General features: G+C 44.0%; 1 protein-coding gene across 1 annotated transcript; it reads left to right on the top strand.

The window, feature by feature from the left end:
- The first annotated feature begins 437 nt into the window (after positions 1–437).
- On the top strand, positions 438–20896 carry ago1 (argonaute RISC component 1). The gene is made up of 19 exons (XM_071926612.2): positions 438–568; positions 4736–4922; positions 7148–7268; positions 7516–7697; positions 8602–8738; positions 9152–9286; positions 9699–9786; positions 10504–10651; positions 10983–11102; positions 11220–11342; positions 11753–11886; positions 12321–12505; positions 12794–12953; positions 13757–13847; positions 16290–16484; positions 16844–16978; positions 17374–17475; positions 17695–17894; positions 18080–20896. Exons 1-19 carry the CDS (start codon positions 544–546, stop codon positions 18186–18188), a joined length of 2577 nt encoding a protein of 858 aa, XP_071782713.1. The 5' UTR covers positions 438–543; the 3' UTR covers positions 18189–20896.
- The last annotated feature ends 317 nt before the right edge of the window (positions 20897–21213 follow it).

Here is a 21213-nt window from a genome sequence, read left to right as displayed (position 1 = left end):
TGCAAATCTACCGTGCAGTTCCACCATTCTACCTCTGGGGGGCGACAGCAAGTTCAACAACAGTTCATATGCATGTTTTAATGGCAAAGAAGAAGCTTCGGATTTTGGGGGGTGAGGGGCTGGCCTTTTTTGTTCCGCTGGAGAATCCTGCTTGAACGGAGAGCAGGAGCACAACAGACCGACGAGAAATCACAACGCCGCGGACAATCGGCTGAATCCGGGCCCCGGGGGAGATCACTCCGCCCGACGAAATAAAAACTGAATCGCAAGAGAACTACCGTCCTCCAGCTCTGCCGCTACCAGCTCCTGGGTCAGCAGGCAGACAGGCAGGCAACTGGCAGCTATCGCCGTTAGCCTCAACTCCTCTGCGGGTCTGGGGGGTTCTCGCAGGGGCAGGGGGCGGGGGTACACCGAGGAGGGAGAAGACTACACGCCGAGAGGAGGGGGCTGGAAGTCTGAGACGCTTCCAGCCTGAAGGGGCCGGCGTTTTGGCCACAGCACCCCGGACTAGCTAGCTTGTACCCGCGCGGCTAAGTGAATGGGATGGAGCCGGGACCGTCTGGCGCTGGTAGGTCTACCTTTATTTGCTCGTTTAGAGGTTTAATATGTCAGTAAATCCGGCTACCTGAATAATTGCTGCAGATATTGACTGCAGTTCAAAATCGGGGCACCGTGGCCTGGCCTTGGCATCAGGGAGGTGTATTTGGGCTGGTGGCATTGTAACGTTGGGGAGAGAGATAGATATATGGGGGTTCTCTTGCCCTCTACAGCACTTTGTAAAAAACGAAATTATTTATCCAGATTTATAGCGATAGACGGGTCTTTTGGTGCACTGACAATGTCCTCAGCCAGGGGCGGGGGCAGGGGGGTCGTGGGAATCTCGGTGAGGAGGGACGAGGTGAAGCCCGCCTTCCAGCAGCAGCTCGGCAGCAGCTGGCTGCAGCCCGCACACCCCTAACAGCAGACCCCCACAGAGCTGCCTCCCCTTCACTGTTAGCTTATGTTTGTTCCGAGTCTTAAGGCAGTCTGGACTCTGTTAAACACGGATATCTTACATGCACACATGTGGGACATAAGCACAGGCCTAACATCTGCAGTGATGGATGAATTATTTATTTGCATCGAACCAAAAAATAATCCTCAATTGTGAAATCACCACATCTGTGCTGCTGGGGTTTTGCAGAACTTGGTTGTTGGATTCAGAAAGACTGAGACACGTGTGCAATACAATGCATGGCATGTGTATGTAACATGTAGCTCAACATGCTTCAGTTTCATATCTGCCGCTGCTGCGCAGCGATATGATGGTCTTTATTTGGCAGTTTCCTTGGATGACACTGAGGTGTGGAGGCAACCCATTAAAAACAGCAGCTAGATCGTGTTTGACTTTATGCCCAGGTCTGAAGTCCACATATTGTGGAAAATCTTGAACCCTTGCACACATAATACACCCTTGAACCTGTTTTGAACCAGTCTAGGGCAGGCTAAGGGTTTAGAGTTTTAATGTTTCAGTCATTTCCTTTTTAAAGGTAATTTTGTGAAGTGGTTGTAGAACCTGTTAACTAGTTGCATACCTTCAAGATTTCTTTTTTTTTTTTTTTTTTTTGGCATAAGTAGGCCTTTGATTAAAATTAGCTGTCATTCAGGATGCTGAACCTAGATCTCCTCAATGAATAGGCTTGTTTTTATTTTTTAGGATGGGGGAAGGGCCCCAGGGGCCCCTCATCTCAAAGTCTGTGCTTTTGTGTTTGAAGTGTGATGATTCAACGTGCTATTTTCCAAGATTGAGCTGATTGCCATGTTTAGCTCATGGTCAACAGCCAGTTATTCAGAGAGCCAAGTAGTTTGGCCAAAACAATTGGTGCATAATTGGCTATTTCTTCTCATTCATGCACTTGGCCTGTTGTGATCCCCTGATGTGGGATGGAAACCTGCTGTAAACAGCCACTACTGTTCCACATTCTGAGAGTTTAAAGAGTTATTTCACTTTGATCGAACATTTTCATTGTTCAGCAGCAATCATCCTCCATCATTAGCTATCTTGGGGATCCACTATCACCACCAAATTCAGGATCTTTTAGCCTAGCTCTCAATGTTCATAATTGTAAACAGGTAAAAATGCTTAAAAGCCACATCTAGGACACAGATTGTAATAATTTGACCCTGCGTCTAGTGCTCCTTTTGAAACTGTAGTATAAGTACTATTGCCAGACAAGGTTTTCAGAATGAAAGTTAAACAGTAGAGCTCAGTAAAGGTCCCTGAAACAGCCAAATTTGGTGGTCCACCATTCATGAACTGCTATACAGGAAAGTGTACTAAAAATGTACATGTCCTCTCAAATATAACTTTAAAGTAGTCATTCCCCCCTCAAAGGCATGTGACTTGGGATTATTGCTAGTTACGTCATTGTAAAGACAGTAGCTAGTGAGTGAGTCCATGTTGTGATGCAGGGTTGCAGCAGTAAAGCAGAGAGTTGATTCGACTGGGCTCCCGCTGCTTTAAGTCCCACCGACAGGGAAAGACTGCTATTGTCTGGGGATATGTGAGAGCCCTGGCTCCACTTCTCACCATCTGCCTTCACTGGCACGAGGGCGAAGTGTGTGTTATTGTATGTGCGTGTGACTGTGCATGAGTGTGTGTGTGTGTGTGTGTGTGTGTACGCGTCGTACGCTCACACACACTCAGACACACACATACAGTACATGCACATACTGTTTGTACGTGTCGTCAACACATGCCTAGTGTCTGTGTTTACCGTGTCTGTCAAATGTGTTGTTGTGTACGAGTCCTCGGCTCCACACATAGACACACACATCCACACACACACACACACACTAAGCAGAGCAACTCTCTGTATATTTTCTGGGTAATGTTATTCTTCCTGTCAGTTTGGTGGTTTCTGGAGGCTTAGTGCACATATGACTGAGTGGTGTGTTTGACCCCAGGATTTCCATAGCAGCTCTTGAAAGCAGGGATCCTCCACTTTGGGATACACTGGTGACAGGAGCCTTGGCCCGATGTGGGAAAACAATCACCAAAGGACCAAAAAGGCCAAGGTCCCTTTAGCACGACCACGGTGGCAGCCCCCCCATCTTCTCCAACAGCTCCACACACACACACACGCACACACACAGGTTCCCTGATCTCCATGACAATGCTGTGTTGCCGTGGTGTCTCCATGGTGAGGCTGGGAATGTAGAGGGGGGCCCCCCTGTGTTTGTGTGCATGAGTGTGTGTTCGCTGTAGCAAGGGCACTCCCTCTCCCGCACAGCCATGTGTGTGAGTGTGAGACGGAGGAGCAGGGCAGCTGGGGTCTTTGTTGTGGTGGAGGGGGCTGTTCTCTGGGGACCCAGAGGTTAAGACACTGGGCCCCTCTCAGGCAGGAGTCACGGCTAGTCTCACATTTAGCACCCAGTCGGGGACGCCTCCTAGACCTCCTGACTGCCTCAGACTTTTTTTTTTTTTTTACTACACATGACGCTGGTCTGGAAACTGTGATAGCTAGTCACTCATCAGTTAAATGGAAGTTGCATGCTATGGGCTAATTGTGTTTTCAAATGGAAGTCTTTCTGCCTGTGAAATCCCGCCCTTCTAGGCCTAAGCTGTACAAACCAAGGCTAACCTAAACCTGTGGGACACTAATGTACCAAGAGCATGTTGAACACAGGATTTCTGAAAAAGCAGCCCTATCTTGAACACACAATATATTTGCTAATGCAGTCTCCCCTGATAGGCCTAGGATTTGGCTGTACATGCCTTGGCTACTCTATGCCTTTATGTTAGGGCAACCTATGCCGCAGGGATGTGATCAGGAGCACCAGAAACCAAAGTTCCTATTATGAATGAGTGGTTGTATGTAAAAAAAAACCCCTGAAAAATCTCATTTATGCCAACCTACCTAGAGTGTAATTGTCCAGATTATTCTACACAATGTCTCTGATGAAACAATTCAATGTAAGGGTGGTTGAAATCGTTGACCACTTTCTGAAGAGCGTTAAATTAAGTTTGTATTCTTCTGTGTCTGTGCTATGTAAATAAGCATTTCTCTAATATATTCTTTTTCCTCCCCCCTGCCATTGATTCACATTGAATCGTCCCTCTTCTCTCCTCTGTTCACCCCCCGGTCCTCCTAATCTCTTTGTTCGTCCTCCCCTTTTTTATGCCTTGTCAATGTCCTCCTCTGTCACCCTCTCACCCCCATGTCTTACCCCTTCTATGACGTACTTCTCCCCCCTTCGCTGCCCCCCCCCCCGTGTTCATTTTGCTGCTCAACTGCTCCCTTCTCACTGCACCTCTCCTTTTCCTCTCTTCCCTCTCACCCTTCCTGTCTTCCTGTTCCTGCCACTCGTTCTTCTCTTCTGTCCACCCGTCATGCCCTCTTGGCCTCTGCCTACGTTTCCTTCCCGGCTCATGCCTGCACTTCTCGCCCTCTTTGCCCTGTCCTCTGCTCTTCGCAACCACTTCCTCTGCTCTCTCTGCCACCTCCCACGCTTAATTTAACCGTTCTTGTTATCCCTTGTGTGCCTGCTTTGCCCCTGCCTTTCCTCTGCCCACACTGCCTTTTTTTTTTGCTCTCTCTGCTGCTGTCTAAATGGCTACGCTTGCACCTAACCACTCCCCTCCTGCACCACCTCTACATCCCACCCACATATACTCCTACATCATTTCCTGTTGTGCCCATCCACTCCCCATGCCCATGTTCCTACCCACTATCTCCACCCGCTGGCTGTCCAGTGCCCATGGGGGCCTTCCCCCCACCCCTGCAGCAGGTGTTCCAGGCCCCCCGCCGGCCGGGCATGGGCACCGTGGGCAAGCCCATCAAGCTGCTGGCCAACTACTTCGAGGTGGAGATCCCAAAGATGGATGTCTACCACTACGAGGTGGACATCAAGCCTGACAAATGCCCCCGACGAGTCAACAGGTGATGTAACATGTGAAGAGCCTGGTTACACCTACTGAAGTTTTCCCTCTTGAGATCTGATCACAAAGATCTGTAACGAGAAGACAAAAATTGCTGAATATGGACACTTGGCCTCAAAATGAATGTTATGTGTTTCTTGTGGCTGTATTTGGTTAAATCTGTGTCCATATTCGTTTTCCCCACTACTTCTCCCCATCTCTTTGCACATTGTGGCCAGACTGCATTTTGACTATGTAGAATTTTGATTATAATCAAAGCCTAGTCAATCTCGCATTCAAAAACAAAAATATTTTTTATTAAAAAAAAATGACATCTTGGTTTTGCGACCTCCATCAGACCATGTTGAGCTAATAAACATATATTTTAGCTTGAGAGTGTCTCACATTTTCCTCTCTACTATGCTTTATATTTAAGGCAGCACCTCTTCCAAAATCCTACCAAGCCTGACCAACCCCAAATCAGGCCTGGAAGATCCGATAGCAATGCGAGAAAAGTCCAGTTTTTGTCCTTCAACACCTGTCATCTAATGCATCCTTGTGTAATCAGATGGCAAAAGCTGCATGCAAGTGTCAAGAGTTAAGAGCTGGAAGTTAAGTATTTCCATATCTACAACTTAAACACCAAGGCTACACGAGCTTCAGATCATATTGGGTAGTAGGTAGGCCTCTCTCTGCCAGCAGTAGCCTTGCTTGAGTGATGATTGGTCTGGACAGATGGTGGAGTCGAAAGTGAATCTAACTTGATTGACCCCTTAACCTTGGCTGTTGCTTACCCTGCAGAGTTTGATTGAAGAAGAGAAGTATTTGAAATGCAGGCGAAGTCGAAATGGGCTTGACTGTCTCAGCCCAAATGTAGATGCAGTCACTGATTTGCTAATACAATTAGGAATTCATTGAGGGAGGATACGAAGGGTATTATTGGATAGAATGAACAGCAGTGGCTTTTCAGTCAACCTTGTGATATGATGCAGCATGACTCAAAGGAGCAGAGATAGGCATCTGACAGTTTATGAAAAACAAGGATGGTGCATCAAGTTCACTGCCTGTGTTTAATATCAGTTAATTGCCCCAATTTCCCCCCAAAAAAGAGGTCATTTAGTGTGAAGAGGCAGTATCTTGCTGTGGTCCACTACCTCTGGATGTAGCCTAGCATGGATTGTAAGCCACACTTTATCTGTTTACATTATTATTAACATTTCCATTCAGTAGGACCTCTCAAATATTAAAAGACCCAATTTGCTCACTGGTGTTAATGGAGCTTTTGAAAAACATTTCAGCTGGTGAAAGATAGGGTGTAAAGTTTGCAGAGTCAATAGGCAGAATCTGTCTTTGGAGTGGCCATTATTTTTGGCAGATTTTTAAAGGCTTGTGCTGCTTCAATGGTCTAGTATTGATCTGTTGTTGCTACCTGATGACTAATTTAACTTAGTCTTCTGAGAACCTGAAAGGAATAACTCAACATGTTTTATTTCTGTCTACTAAGAAAACCCTGACCTAGAACTTGTGTCCTCATATAGCACTCTGTTCTTGATTGAACAAATGAGCCTTCATTCAAATCCTTGGAGTTTTCCTCCGCAGAAAGACAAGGTTTCTAGAGAACAATCTGGGAGAGTCCTTGGGCTTTGTTCTCCTCCGAATCAGCAGGGATGCGAACAGAAAAACAAAAAGCAGGAAATCTGTAATCTCCTATTCGTAACTAATGGGAGTTGTGTGTCCAGAAAAAAACTTAAATTCTAAAAAAAAATACCCCAAAAGTTGCATCTACTAGCACCAGGGAAGGACACATTTTTTCAACATTGAGTGAGGGTCTTTGAGCTGAAATTTATTCCTGGGAGGTAGCCGTTTGGTTTTAGGGTTTTAGACAAAGGGTCCAAGAAGGCATGCAAGGGTCAAGCCTGGTGACCTCTCCCTTTCAAAATGGCTCCTCATCCCCCACACTTATATGAAGGCCAAGGCACCGTCCATTGAAAGGTGGGCCCCCCTGCACTCCCACTCCTTTTGTCCTTGCCACTCCCCCCCACGACCATGAGATATTGCTTCTACCAGCTGCATCCTGCTTGATCAATATCCTATCACCTTCAAACCCCCCTCCCCCAGTCCCAATAAAGCATCCCGATAGGGTGATGGGTTTAATTGGCAGAACGGCATCTGTTGTTGTCTCCAACACAGCGTAATCGGTGGCACGTATTAATAATATGTTGTGTTCGTGTGTGTCGCTTCCCGCAGGGAGGTGGTGGAATACATGGTGCAACACTTCAAGCCGCAGCTCTTCGGCGACAGGAAGCCAGTGTATGACGGCAAGAAGAACATCTACACGGTGCTAGCGCTTCCTATCGGGAGTGAGAAGGTAGATGTTCGCGGTGGCTTTGCGTTGTACCAATATAACCATACCATTACCACCTAATTTCCCCTGAGGGATCAGTAAAGTTCATCTTATCTTATAGTGCATGCAAGTCCTTAGTCATAGTCTATCTTTCTTCAGTTATATTATGTTTGTTTGCACCTCCATCAAAGCATGTCCCACTGTGTTGTCCTTAACCTCCCCTCTCTGTTTCCTCGTCTCCCTCCCTCCTTTCTGTCCTCCTTCCCTCCAGGTGGATTTTGAGGTGACTATCCCCGGTGAGGGTAAGGACCGAATCTTCAAGGTGTCCATCCGTTGGCTGGCCAAGGTGTCATGGCGCCTCCTCCAGGAGACTCTGGTCAGCGGCCGGCTGCAGGTCCCCCTGGACTCTGTCCAAGCCCTGGACGTGGCCATGCGCCACCTAGCCTCTATGAGGTACACTTTGTACCACACGCACCCCCCCTCCTTCCCCCCTCACACACACACACCATGTAAATGCACATAATGAGTACATACATGCAGCATCCCCCCTCTCTCAATTTATCTGTTGAGTAAGATAATCAACAATTACAGAGAGATATACTGTAGCCTATGCATAGCAACAGATGTACTTCTCAGGAGCAGATTGGAAAACATGTTTTTGCCAAGCTCATTGTTTGTTGACAGCATTATAACCATGCATCAGGCTAGCAAGGTTAACGGGGTCGTTCCATTCACCTGCATCAGACTTTAGTAGCTCCAGGGGTCAGAGTCACTAAACAAAAGATGCTTGTTAGCTGAGACCTGTGTGAAAGTGTCCACTGAACAATGCTGAGCGGGGGAATAATGATAACTGGCTTGAGGCTTTTCTGGAATATAGAGCGCTATTTACAGATATAAAACTCCAATTTCAGAGGTTTTTTTTCATGTTTTTTTTGAATAGTTACTTGGTCCTCTAACAGTTCCTATGAAGTTGACATTTTAGAGATACAAGGTTTTCACTCAGCAGCAGTGATGAGTATCCTTTTTTAATAATACTTGGCTTATTATGTAAATCCATAAACCAAACATCTGCAATCTGTCAAGAGCCATAGCAGGAATTCTTACAAGCTAATAGGAGCTTTGTTTTGAATATGCTGAATATCTTGAATATGCTGCATTTTTTTAATCTATATCCTTTTCTTTGCTGATACAGTGATACTTGAGCACAATTACTATTTTTTTAAACCTCCCAGATGAGACAACAACTTTACTGCACATGAAATCATGCTGAGGTCATGCTGTGAATTGAGTCGAGTCATTCTGTACACTCATCATTTCTAACCACACACCCCCCCACACCCCCCCACATCCCAATTAGGTACACTCCAGTGGGCCGTTCATTCTTCTCCCCACCTGAAGGATACTACCACCCACTGGGTGGGGGGAGGGAAGTGTGGTTTGGCTTCCACCAGTCTGTGCGCCCCGCCATGTGGAAGATGATGCTTAACATTGATGGTGAGTCACTGGAGACGAGCTCACCAGAGTGAATGAAGTCATTGATGTCGTTGTTCAATGATCTCAATGTGTTTTTATGACATTGTATGACTAGGCAGAAGCAGTGGCACAGAATATCCTCTCATGTAGAAAACTAAAATCTACTCTGGGACCAAAGAGGATTTGAACAATCACTTATGATTGACAATAATTACAGCAAAATGTAGGCCAGTGCACTCATTACTATTGGCTGCTTGTGCTGTTGGCTCAGGATAAGAGCGTCCGTTAAATGCCTTTAATTGTAGATGAAAATGTCCATAAAAGTTCTGGACAATCCATGCAAGTACAACTTAAAAAAAACTAAACCTTTGTTTAGTTATTTCTCTCTTCTCTCCACCTTCATAGACTCATTGCTGCTTTCTATCCCCCTCTAGTGTCCGCCACGGCCTTCTACAAAGCCCAGCCTGTAATTGAGTTCATGTGTGAGGTGCTGGACATTCGTAACATCGATGAACAGCCCAAGACTCTGACTGACTCACAGAGGGTCCGCTTCACCAAGGAGATCAAAGGTGGGCTACTGGACAGTGTGAAACTACTTTCCAAACACCATGATGCCCCTCCACCTCTAAAAGGTCCTTAACACCTCCGGGCCCCTGTCTAAACGCATCACGCTATATATTTCACATGCTCCTTGCTAATTTTCCACCAAGCAAATGCATTTCAGGAGTCTCCCCAGACCTTGTACATAAGTTGCAGCACCATTTCTTGTCAGGGACATTTTCTTTTAAATTTGTGAATGTAGTGCTAGCTTATTTCAACATCAAAATGTCAGTTTAAATTTCTACATGTATATATTTCCACATTCTGGTATAGATAACAACTGGGGAGCTCTTTGATTACTCTAGTTAAAATTACCATCTCTATCGTCCTGCGTGTGTTTGTGTGTTAATGCGTGCATGTCCTGCTGTCCTGTGTTACCAGGCCTGAAGGTGGAGGTGACCCACTGTGGCCAGATGAAGAGGAAGTATCGCGTATGCAATGTCACCCGACGTCCTGCCAGCCACCAGACGTAGGTGTAACTGTGGTCAGCAGCTGACCACATGTATGACCACTATGAACTAGAAATATCCCCTATACCCCCTATCTATATGGATATGCCCACAATGGCTATATGGATATGAATAGTCTACATGGATATGAACTAGTTTGTGAAAGAGATTCTTCTTATAAAGTAACAAAGATTCTCCTTACTACTGGCATCAATATGCATCTTGGGCATCAGTGATTTTTCCAGATGCAGCTTATCAAGTTCAAGTTCATTTATTTATATAGCCCTTTATCACAAGCACGTCTCAAAGGGGACTTTACAGAGAATGAGCCTAACTAGATCTGACTGAAAAACAATCAATCGTAGAACAGAATGATATAAGACAAACAAAAGGCAGCAGAACAAAGCACAAGACACACAAGAGCAAATTATAGCAAGACATAGCAAGCCTACCTATTCTACACAGCCTAACCTACCCAGCACCACCAGCCTTAGACCCTTGAAGCACACAAGGAAACACTTCCAAGAAAACCTTAATCCATGTATCCAGGCGTCACACCACCATATGGATAATTGACCACATGGATGGTCAATATTTCTGGACCGAAAGTCCAGAAATATTGACCATGAATGGGTATTTTCACTCTAAATCTTTTGCAATTCATAATGGAAAAATCGACTTCCGTGTTCATGCAGTTCATGAGAGTGAGATGGTCTGTTTCTTGTCTTCACTACCAGGTTTCCCCTCCAGCTGGAGAGTGGGCAGACAGTAGAATGTACAGTGGCCCAGTACTTCAAGCAGAAGTACAACCTGCAGCTAAAATACCCCCACCTACCATGTCTACAGGTGGGCCAGGAGCAGAAGCACACCTACCTGCCGCTGGAGGTGAGGAAAGACAAATTACCTTCTGAAATTCGATCTGGTCAAAGAATCAGAGTTTTAAGTTTTCAGAGGAGTGATGTTTTCAAATCTCATTATCGTATTATCTTAGACTTTAGATGGAGTTCATTATTCAAAAGTTAAGACAGTAGAGGGTGTTCATGTATTAGATGATGTATAACAATTTACAGGCCAAATGATTTGGACTGACTCCCAACTCCAAGTGCATTGGCTTTTAAAAGACCTAAATGATTCTTCGTCTGAAGGCCAGGATTAATGCACGTGAATAAAGGAACCAATTTCTCCACACTAATGACTTGGGATTTACTCGTTCCAGGTGTGTAACATTGTAGCAGGTCAACGGTGCATCAAGAAGCTGACAGATAATCAGACCTCCACCATGATCAAAGCCACGGCTCGCTCTGCACCCGACAGACAGGAGGAGATCAGCAGGCTGGTGAGTAGTGGAGACACCTGGTGGGTGGAGGCCACAAAACTGACTGTAGCGGTACTGTATAGGAACGTCAGACTCGGTGACAGCAAAGTATGAATGATTGCCCTTTGCTATCCACAGATGAAGAACGCTAACTTCAACCTGGACCCGTATATCCAAGAGTTTGGGATCAAGGTGAAAGATGATATGGCTGAGGTGACAGGGAGAGTGTTACCGGCCCCTATCCTGCAGTATGGAGGACGGGTAAGAAAAGGCTCAGTAATCACTAAAAAAACTTGTTACTTGTGATGCTAAGAGGTCCGGAAGAAGGGACACTTAACCTAGGGCTGAGTGTCAAAAACTATACCTATCAGTACCATACAGATTTTTGGTAGCTATTGATTTTAAGGTATCAAAAAAACTTTAAATTTTTTGGATTCTTTACAAGAGAATTTCTAGGTTATGTGTATTTTTTTATTGAGAAAATCAAACATGTGGTGTGATTGTGTTATGTACAGATGGCATATGTACTGTAAATGTGACACAAAAAATTATTTAATTTATCACCCAAAGAACTATGCATCCACAGAGAAAGGAAATGATCTAATTTGCTATAGATCTGACCTGATTTGGCTTAAACGGTTTCTTTCCCCGGGTCTTCTTCTCTTCCACAGAACCGTGCCATAGCGACCCCCAACCAGGGAGTGTGGGACATGAGGGGGAAGCAGTTTTATAACGGCATAGAGATCAAAGTGTGGGCTATTGCCTGCTTTGCCCCCCAGAAACAGTGCCGAGAGGAGGTGCTCAAGTAAGTACTAATGAGCGATAACAGTGGGAGGTTTTTTCCCCCGTAATTATCTTTGGATGTGTCTTGAAGTGGATACTGGTGAGTCAAAAGATCCACATTTAATATAGTTTTTTTCAATGTGGAACAGGAGAAAAAATGTACATCCATAAACCAAGCATTTAGCATCTAGCATCTCCTAGCAAGTGATTCATTCCTTACAGAAGAATCAGAATCCTTAAATGCCAATTACAATAAATTTGTAGGAATCTGTCCTAATGACATTGGGGCAGAGACATCAAAAATAGTCTCACAGTACATAATTACACACATGGTATAAGGACAGGAACAGGACCGCTCATACAGTGCAATACATACAGTACAGTGAACAGTGACTTAGCTTGATTTGCTGAATTTCTTTCCTAACTGCCTGGCTCTCAATCCTGGTTTCCCCTCAGGAACTTCACAGACCAGCTGCGTAAGATCTCTAAGGATGCTGGGATGCCCATCCAGGGCCAGCCGTGTTTCTGTAAATACGCCCAGGGAGCCGACAGCGTGGAGCCCATGTTCAGACACCTGAAGAACACCTACTCTGGACTGCAGCTCATCATCGTCATCCTGCCGGGAAAGACTCCTGTGTATGGTACGAGATGTTAAATTTTTAATTTTTTTGTTTGTTTTTTCCTAGATACAAACCATGGTAGACTTTGTTATGATAGGAAATCTGTTAGAGTTTATTTTTTGCACAGATAAATAGTAAAAAGTACACAAAGAAGACAGGAAAAAAGTAGTCTTAAAAGCACCAAACCATCTCAAGACACAGAAGTTTGACCAAAAGTCAGAGAACAGGACTAAGATGGACGTGACAGCTACCTCAGTGCTTTAGCATCATGGTGTTCTTGATGTCTGAATTCCAACTTGTCCCCCTCAGCGGAGGTGAAGCGTGTGGGAGACACCCTCCTGGGCATGGCCACCCAGTGTGTCCAGGTGAAGAACGTGGTGAAGACGTCGCCTCAGACCCTCTCCAACCTCTGCCTCAAGATCAATGTGAAGCTGGGAGGCATCAACAACATCCTGGTGCCTCACCAACGGTCAGCTTCTGCCTGGGCTGCATTTTTTTTTTCTTTCACACATATATTCAACTTTTTTGAGAGTACTGATATAGTGGCAGCCTTGCCCTGAAAGTAAACAACAGATTGGTTGGAGTAACTCATTATATTTGAGATGGTTGAGTTGTATTGCTATCTAAATCTTAACAAGTGTCTATCTAATACTAGCTTATTCTAATACTAGCTTATTTATTATTAAGTCCTTACAATACTTAAAGAAGCATTACCACATCCAATGTTCTTTAGTTATTAAAATACATATTTTGGCTGAATCAAGATGCACGTGCTTCAATCTGACACAAAGGCAGTTAACGGTAAATACTTTTTAGCCATTTGTTAGGTGGCAGCATAACTTGCACTCACTTCTATCTGATCTGCTTTGGAAGAATTTGTATAATTTGTCTGCTATTCAGTTTACCAGGGCTTTATTAACGGCTACCTAATATCCCATCTGTGGGCAAGTTAGTCAGACAGCTAATGTTCACGGCTATGTGTTGGCAGTCTTTAGCTTGCCAGCTACACTGTGGTGTCTCATTCACCTGCTCTGCCCACAGCAAAGTCCTGCCTGTCACAGTTGTTTCTATTAATGGCAGCACTGCCTTGACTGTAGAGGACATCTGTCCAAGGAGTTTAAGATGGATAAGCCGGTGTGGTGTTTAGCAATTCAGCCGGTGTCACCACACCTTTGTGCGAAACCATGATAATTCGATAACTTCTCAAAAGCAACCTCGTACTCTCTTAATGAATGAGTGTAAGTTTATCTCTTCCCCGATTCCCTCTCTCAGGTCAGCAGTGTTCCAGCAGCCAGTTATCTTCCTGGGAGCAGACGTCACGCACCCCCCCGCTGGAGATGGGAAGAAGCCCTCCATTACTGCTGTAAGTCTCAGAGAAACTGCAGGGATTTAACAACACAAGTTCACCAAGAACACATTGTTATTTACAGCAGCAGCCAGGGGGAGTAGTTGCAGGGGAAAAGGCTGTTCACAAAGACTTTTCACCTCTGGGCCTCCTCTCAGGCTTAAGACCTGTTTAAAATTAACTGCATCAATCATCAGATACTTAGAGGATTTTAATAATAATAATAATAATGTGATCTGTGTAGGGTGATTCTTTTTTGCCAGGAGGTCAGAGGTCAGGTTGAACCCGGGTCTTTCTAACCAATAGGTTGTCTAGTCATACATCAGCGTCCACATCCTCACAGATAATCAAAGCCTTTTAGACAAAGATCTATATATATTTTAAGTTTTAAGATGACTGATGTTTTCCACTCAGCCAAAATACTTCAATCCAAAGTGTGAGTGTCGTACATCACCTGAAAGTACACAATAGCCTACTTATTAAAGCTATAAATGCACAGAACATTCAATGTGTCAATGTACACATGCATTTATAGCTTTAATAAGTAGGCTATTGTGTACTTTCAGGTGATGTACGACACTCACACTTTGGATTGAAGTATTTTGGCTGATCAAAACACTTACATGTATATGGTTCTTTGTCTGATGGCTTCCATTAGTGGTGGAGGACCAGACAGTCAAATGCAGTCAGGCAACAGGAGTTTGCCTAGAAAGACCATTTTATGGAAACCGTCTGCAGCCAATATAGCCTTTTTTAAGCTTGGATTCACGATAAATGAGGCCGAACAAAATAAACAAAGTAGTAAGGGAGGAGGTTGTGAGGGATGGAGGGGAAACAAATGGCTCAGCACTGACTCACGGTCAAAAAGGAAATGACGTCACTGCAAACCTCGCCTGCCCTCAACCTCAGCTGGGCTGTGGTTGGCTGTGTTGTTGCCAAGCAATTATGACGAACGACTGAGTCACACAGACAGAAGTTGGGAGAGGAGAGTGGGTCTGTCTCCGTCTTTCTGACTGAGGAGAAATATGGTGAATAATGATGATTGTAGTGCGTACTATAATGGTTTGGGCCCAAAAAAAAAAAGGGGTTGACAGAGAGCTTTCAACACTTTCTAATGGCAGCCTCTAGGGGATGCTAATGCGCAAATATAAACACTGGAGAAAGATGAACCATATCTGTGAATTAGCAATGAGACTGTTGCAGTGTTAGGTCTTTTTCTTTTTCATGATGATATTTTTCTCTGCACCGTGTTTTGTGTTGTTTTTTTATGCTTCTTTTTTTAAATCCCGCTACCATGGTACATAGTGTGTGGGGCATTTTGTTGTCATGGTGGCATCTGTGTGTCTGTGAGTAGATACATTCTTGTGAACACAATAACTCAAGAACAATACGTGATAGAAATGTCATACTTACACAACAGATTCCCCCTATAGAATAGATAATCTCATTACATTTCCGAGCACCTTGCAGCATAAATGTGCATATTATTAAGGAAACTGATTTTTTTTTAAACTACTCCTACACGTGTTATGTGAAGTACATTGAGATGGAAATATTTGCTAATTTAATAGCCTAATTAATGAGCTCATTAGCATTACTGGCTATGTTTAATATATCATGGTGGTTATGGTGGTTATTAAACAAAATGCAGCTAAACCGCCTCTTGTTTAAAACCTTATTCAACTAGGCAAGTTTTGTAAGAACACATTGCTATTTACAGCATTTGTCTGGGGGGGAGAAGAGCAGGGTGAGGGAGGGTTACACACATTCACATACTGATGCCTGGGAGCTGTACAGTACCACTTCAGTCTCGCACTGAGAGCAGCTCCACCGGAGCAGTTAGGGGTTCAGTGCCTTACTCAAGGGCACTTTGACAGTACTTACACACACACATACACACACACACCAGCATTGACTTTCTTCATGCTCCGCTCACCCCTCCCTCTCTCACTTGTTCAGTGGACTAAGGCTGATGATATTTGAGAAGGACCTTGTATATGAGTGCTATCTGGGAGCGTGCAATAAGGAAATATGCTTTGTGTGCATGACCATGAATGTGGATATGGGCATGCTGACAGAGGACCAAAGGACGGTTATTGTATCGTATTGTATTGCATTGGACTGTTTTTGTTACTTCAGCTGTCTATGTGGGATGATGTTGCTTTTTAACTGATTGTTGTAGCATGAAATGCAGAACAAATTTCTGTGCAAACAGACAATAAAGTATCTTATCTTATTACTCACACGTTAACCCACTATACAGATTTGATACAGTCCACTATCATTTTCTTTATCTGTTTCTTCATCATATGCCATTTGATGGATGCTTTTATCCAAAGCGCCTTACCGTACCACAAGTGCATACATTTTAGCATATGTTGCCCCAGTGGGAAGTCAACCCCTAACCCTGACAGTGTCGTGTTCTTACTGAGCTCCTTCCTTTCCTCCTCTGTCTTCCAGGTGGTAGGCAGTATGGATGCCCATCCCAGCAGATATTGTGCCACAGTGCGGGTCCAGAGGCCCCGGCAGGAGATCATTGAAGATTTGTCTTACATGGTGCGTGAGCTGCTGATTCAGTTCTACAAGTCGACCCGCTTTAAGCCCACCAGGATCATCTTCTACAGAGATGGAGTTCCTGAAGGACAGTTGCCGCAGGTATGTGGCGCCCAGGCAATTGAAGTTGATGTTTTTGATTTGATGTTTTGGTGAATACATAAAAGTGCATTTGTCATTTTGCAAAAAGACAACCAAAAGTGGAGACGCTTTTCACAGCTGGTGATATCCACAATGTTCTGTGTAACAATGTTCTGTGTTCTGTGATTTTGGGATGATGCTTGACATAGAATCCAATGAATCTCTCCAAATGATGGAGCATCTCCAAAATGTGTTAAAAAATATCTGACGTGATGTTGCAGGACAGCATTTTAGCATTTTTCTTGAACACGAACTATGTAAGCAATATTTTTAGATTCACATTTGTTAGGGCTAATGAATGATGGTCTTGTGTTTTGTAGATTCTCCACTACGAGCTCCTGGCCATCAGAGATGCATGCATCAAGCTGGAGAAAGACTATCAGCCAGGCATCACCTACATCGTGGTCCAGAAACGCCACCACACACGCCTCTTCTGTGCTGACAAGTCTGAAAGAGTGAGCTTTTTCATAATCTGTGTTTATTTGACTGTGGGGTAGTCAGAATGTGCTGGTGCAATTGCTGTCAGTAACACAAATTCATGGTGTTTTCTAAGCTTTTTGCAAGAAATATGGTAAATAATGATGATTGTAGTCTGACAGTTAAAGGGAGACATTTAAATAGGTTGAATACTTGTATTGATATATTTGTCTCTATACATGCATAAGTCCTGTTTTATTTCCCTCAGGTATTTTGTGGTGTGGTCCACTGTTTTCATAAAGTCATTATAATTTACTATTTTTTTTTGTTTCGTACACAACGCTTTCTTTATTTTGTTCTCTTTTCATCCGACATTTCTGTTATTTTTAGATGAAATATTTGATAATTACCAACCTGTGTTGTCTGTTGCTAGATTGGGAAGAGTGGGAATATTCCTGCAGGGACCACAGTGGACACCAGCATCACTCATCCCTTTGAGTTTGACTTCTACCTGTGCAGCCATGCTGGCATACAGGTAATAATACTGGAAGCATACTGTTGTTGGGCAAAAATGTTTGCTCTCTGTGGGCAATGAAGTTTCTGAATCCACTGAGAATTACTGTATATGGACTGTAATTAGATAGAATGTTGTTTTTGACTCCAAATCCTGAATATATAATTTGGTCGCTTTACATAATCAAAGTGGGTTATTTTTCATTTGCTATGCTTTTCTCTGCCTACTCTCTGTCTCCAGGGTACCAGCCGACCCTCTCATTACTACGTCCTGTGGGACGACAATCGTTTCACTGCTGATGAGTTGCAGATCCTAACCTACCAGTTGTGCCACACTTACGTGCGTTGTACCCGCTCTGTCTCCATCCCTGCGCCAGCCTACTATGCCCGTCTTGTGGCCTTCCGCGCCCGCTACCATCTGGTGGACAAAGAACATGACAGGTTAGTGTGGTTATGAAAAACATAAACAGTTCTTTTTTGAATATCTCTAAGAATTTCCTAAAAATAAACACACATTTTTTTCTGACAATTTGAGAGCTATTGGTGACCTTATTCTGCTCATAAGATATGAAAATACTGTAACATGTCGGTGACCTGCGTCTTCTCTCTGTGTCTTCTGTCTGTAGTGGAGAGGGCAGCCATGTGTCTGGTCAGAGCAACGGTCGGGACCCCCAGGCGCTGGCCAAAGCCGTTCAGATTCACCACGACACCCTGAGGACCATGTACTTCGCCTGAGCTACACCGACCCTCACCACCATCGTTCCCTCCCACCTCATTCCTACCTGAGTGGGCAGAGAGCCCACAGTAAGCCACCTCCCCCCACCACCACCACCACCTCATCCCCATCCCTTTTCCCTATGACTGCCCACTACACATACTCCACAGATCTGCCACTCCTGACCAGGCCAAGTCAGTCCCACCCAAACCCAAAAGAACATAAAGCTCTTCACCTGTAAAACACAGGCAGACTCTACAGCCTCATGCACTCACAAACGGTTATGATTATTATTGTTATTATTGTCTTTTTGTTGTTTTTACTTTACCAGGACTATTGCTCTTTTTATGCTGAATTTTTAAAACGTGGGTATTATTATTGTAATTGTATTGTACGCTACCTTCACACTCCTATGTATGTAAGTATGCAATACGGATGGGAGGAAAACAGGCGGTAAAAAGAAAAATGATCCTGAGAACTTTTTGACTGCCACCACGATGCTGCCTCTTTACCCATCCGAATGCCGGATGCCAGTGTTCAAGCCCCCTGGTATGGGGATCCTCCAGAGGGGCGGTAATGGACACACACACACACAAACACACACTTATCATTTTAACGTTGTCATGAACTACATTCTTGTTTTTAATATGTTTTTGAATAATGTTATTTTTTAAAACGGCCTTGAGGAGTCTGAGGTATGGTACATTAGCACTTAGTGATAGCATGTAGATGCCGCCAGTCCTGCACATAAGAGTTTGTTAGTGTATGTGAGGCTAGCCCTCTGGTCTTTATATTAGCAGAGACAGAAAAAGAGCAGGTGTAGCATATCGTAGATACAGGAGTGAAGTCCTGCCGCACTCTGTGCCGGTTGGCCAGTCCCTTAGAGAATTAGCCTATAGAGGCAAACTTAGCATAACAATAGAGGGACCATTTGCATAGAGTGTATCAAATATACTTGCACCCCATGCACCTAAACCAGCATTATTAACCAGCCAAATGTGATGCCAACCAATGGAAAAAGGGGCACTTAAACAGGAAGATAATGTTTTATTTCTGTATGCATTGCTCTTTTAGGAATTACGAGGCACTTTTTTATTTACTCGGTTTATTTTACTTCAAAATGGGGAGACTTGTCTGTCCTGAGGCTTGACACACAAATCACTTTTAAATTTTCACTCCCACACTCTCATAGCTTTCTGAACAAAGAGTAACAAAGGCAATAGGCAAGGTCAGCTCTCCTTTGTAGATTTGAATGCAGGCAAATGTAAGTCTGTGATCACTAAGTGCTGCAAAGCTGAAGTCGCATTCAGCAACTGACCTTGCTCTGATCATTCTGCACATTCCAACATGTATCAATGGAGATGACGCCACACAGTGCGCTCTGCTGACATCCACCCACACACCTCTTTGCATACCCACACACGCCCCATCCCACAACTCTCCCCGTTTCACACGAATCTCTTCCCTCCTACTGCATGCAGGCGTTTACAGACACCACTACGCGTAGCCTAGCTAACATAAGCACACTCACATCTCTTCCCCTTCAGTCCCTCTCTTGGCACGTAGAGACCATCTTCTTCAAAAGCACTTGCCCCCTTATTTCCCCCCTAACCCAAACCATATGGACACTTACCCTCTTTTCAATATCACCCTCTCTCCATGCTCCCTATCCCCACTTTCACCATCACATACCTGCGTCATTCCCTGCCCCGTCCCCCGAGCCTGTGATAGCCAATCCCCATTGGTGCTCTGTGTGCATGGGCAACACAGATAGGGGCTTGCTACATAGGATAGGGTGGACCGTTATTATTACTACTTAATATGCCCTGCCTTCACATCTAGTCACTTTCTGGCTTTATGAAAAAAAAATGCATGTAACTATTTTTTATGACTGGATATTCTGAGCCACCTTATTTTGGTTTCCTTAGAGGTAGGAGCCTCGAGCTCACTGCTGCCTGTCAGTCGTTTTGCCTCGATTGTGTAATGGTTAAAGACTGCTTTTTTTTTTTCCTGTGTTATTATTATTATTATTATTATTATTATTATCATTATTAATGTGACTAGTGTCAGAGTGTATCCTCAAGAGGGCACTGTGGGGACAGTCTCAGATTTCCACCTCAGTTGCCCTTTAAGCGCCTCAAATCTTATCTGATGGTTAGAGCCCCTTTGAGCTGAAAGGGATCAAAAGATAGAGATCAGATGAGTTTGATTTTTAAATCATGTTTATGAACTTGCATAATCAAAATGCCTTTGTACACCGTTTTACTGATCCTTCATTGTGTCCAAGGTGATTTGTATATATAAATATATATTAACCTGTTATGTATTTTGGCTCACCAGTTGCCGGGCCTTTCGCAGTTGGGGCCAGTGTTTCACCCCCCACTCTGTGTTAAAATATTTCAGTCTGGGGAAAGTCCCAGCACCACTGAATCCAGATGCAGTTCTTCACTCACTGAAGCCACAAAGCACCTTGCGAAGAGGGGAGACGAAATGGCAGTCACCCTGGAAATGCATCATGTGGACACCGGAGAGTCCACTCCTCTCCACACAGCCTCACTGACTAAGCAATATGAAGCCACTGATCAAGAACAGTCCTTGTCATAGCACTTCCCAATAGATTTGAATGAAAGGACATGGAAGCAACTTATTTTGGCTCTGTGTATGTAATAGTATGGGAACTCTGTTGGGGAGGGTTATTTTTTAAAGAAAATAAAATTGTTTTTTATTACTCCTGGTTGTTGTTGGTTTTTTATTAACTTGGTCATATAACATATAACACTAATAATTTACTGTTTACTCAGAATTTCTTTTTCAGATGAACACTTTACCCTCAGTAACTGATGAATCCTTCAGTACCAACACATTGCACATTAGTGTAGATTGTTGGGGGTGATGAGAGACACTCCTGACCTCACTCACATTTGAAAACCATAACGTTATTCCTTCTAATTTGTTGATTCATAGCCTCAGATGCATGATGCACTATGCCAAAAATAAAGCTTTGTATCCACTAATTTATTCACATGATCGCAAACGTAGCGTTAC

Source organism: Centroberyx gerrardi, chromosome 12 (assembly GCF_048128805.1).
Source record: "Centroberyx gerrardi isolate f3 chromosome 12, fCenGer3.hap1.cur.20231027, whole genome shotgun sequence".
Classification (NCBI taxonomy): Eukaryota; Metazoa; Chordata; class Actinopteri; order Beryciformes; family Berycidae; genus Centroberyx; species Centroberyx gerrardi.
The sequence above is the reverse complement of the archived record's forward strand: the minus strand, read 5'-3'. Positions and strand labels throughout refer to the sequence as shown.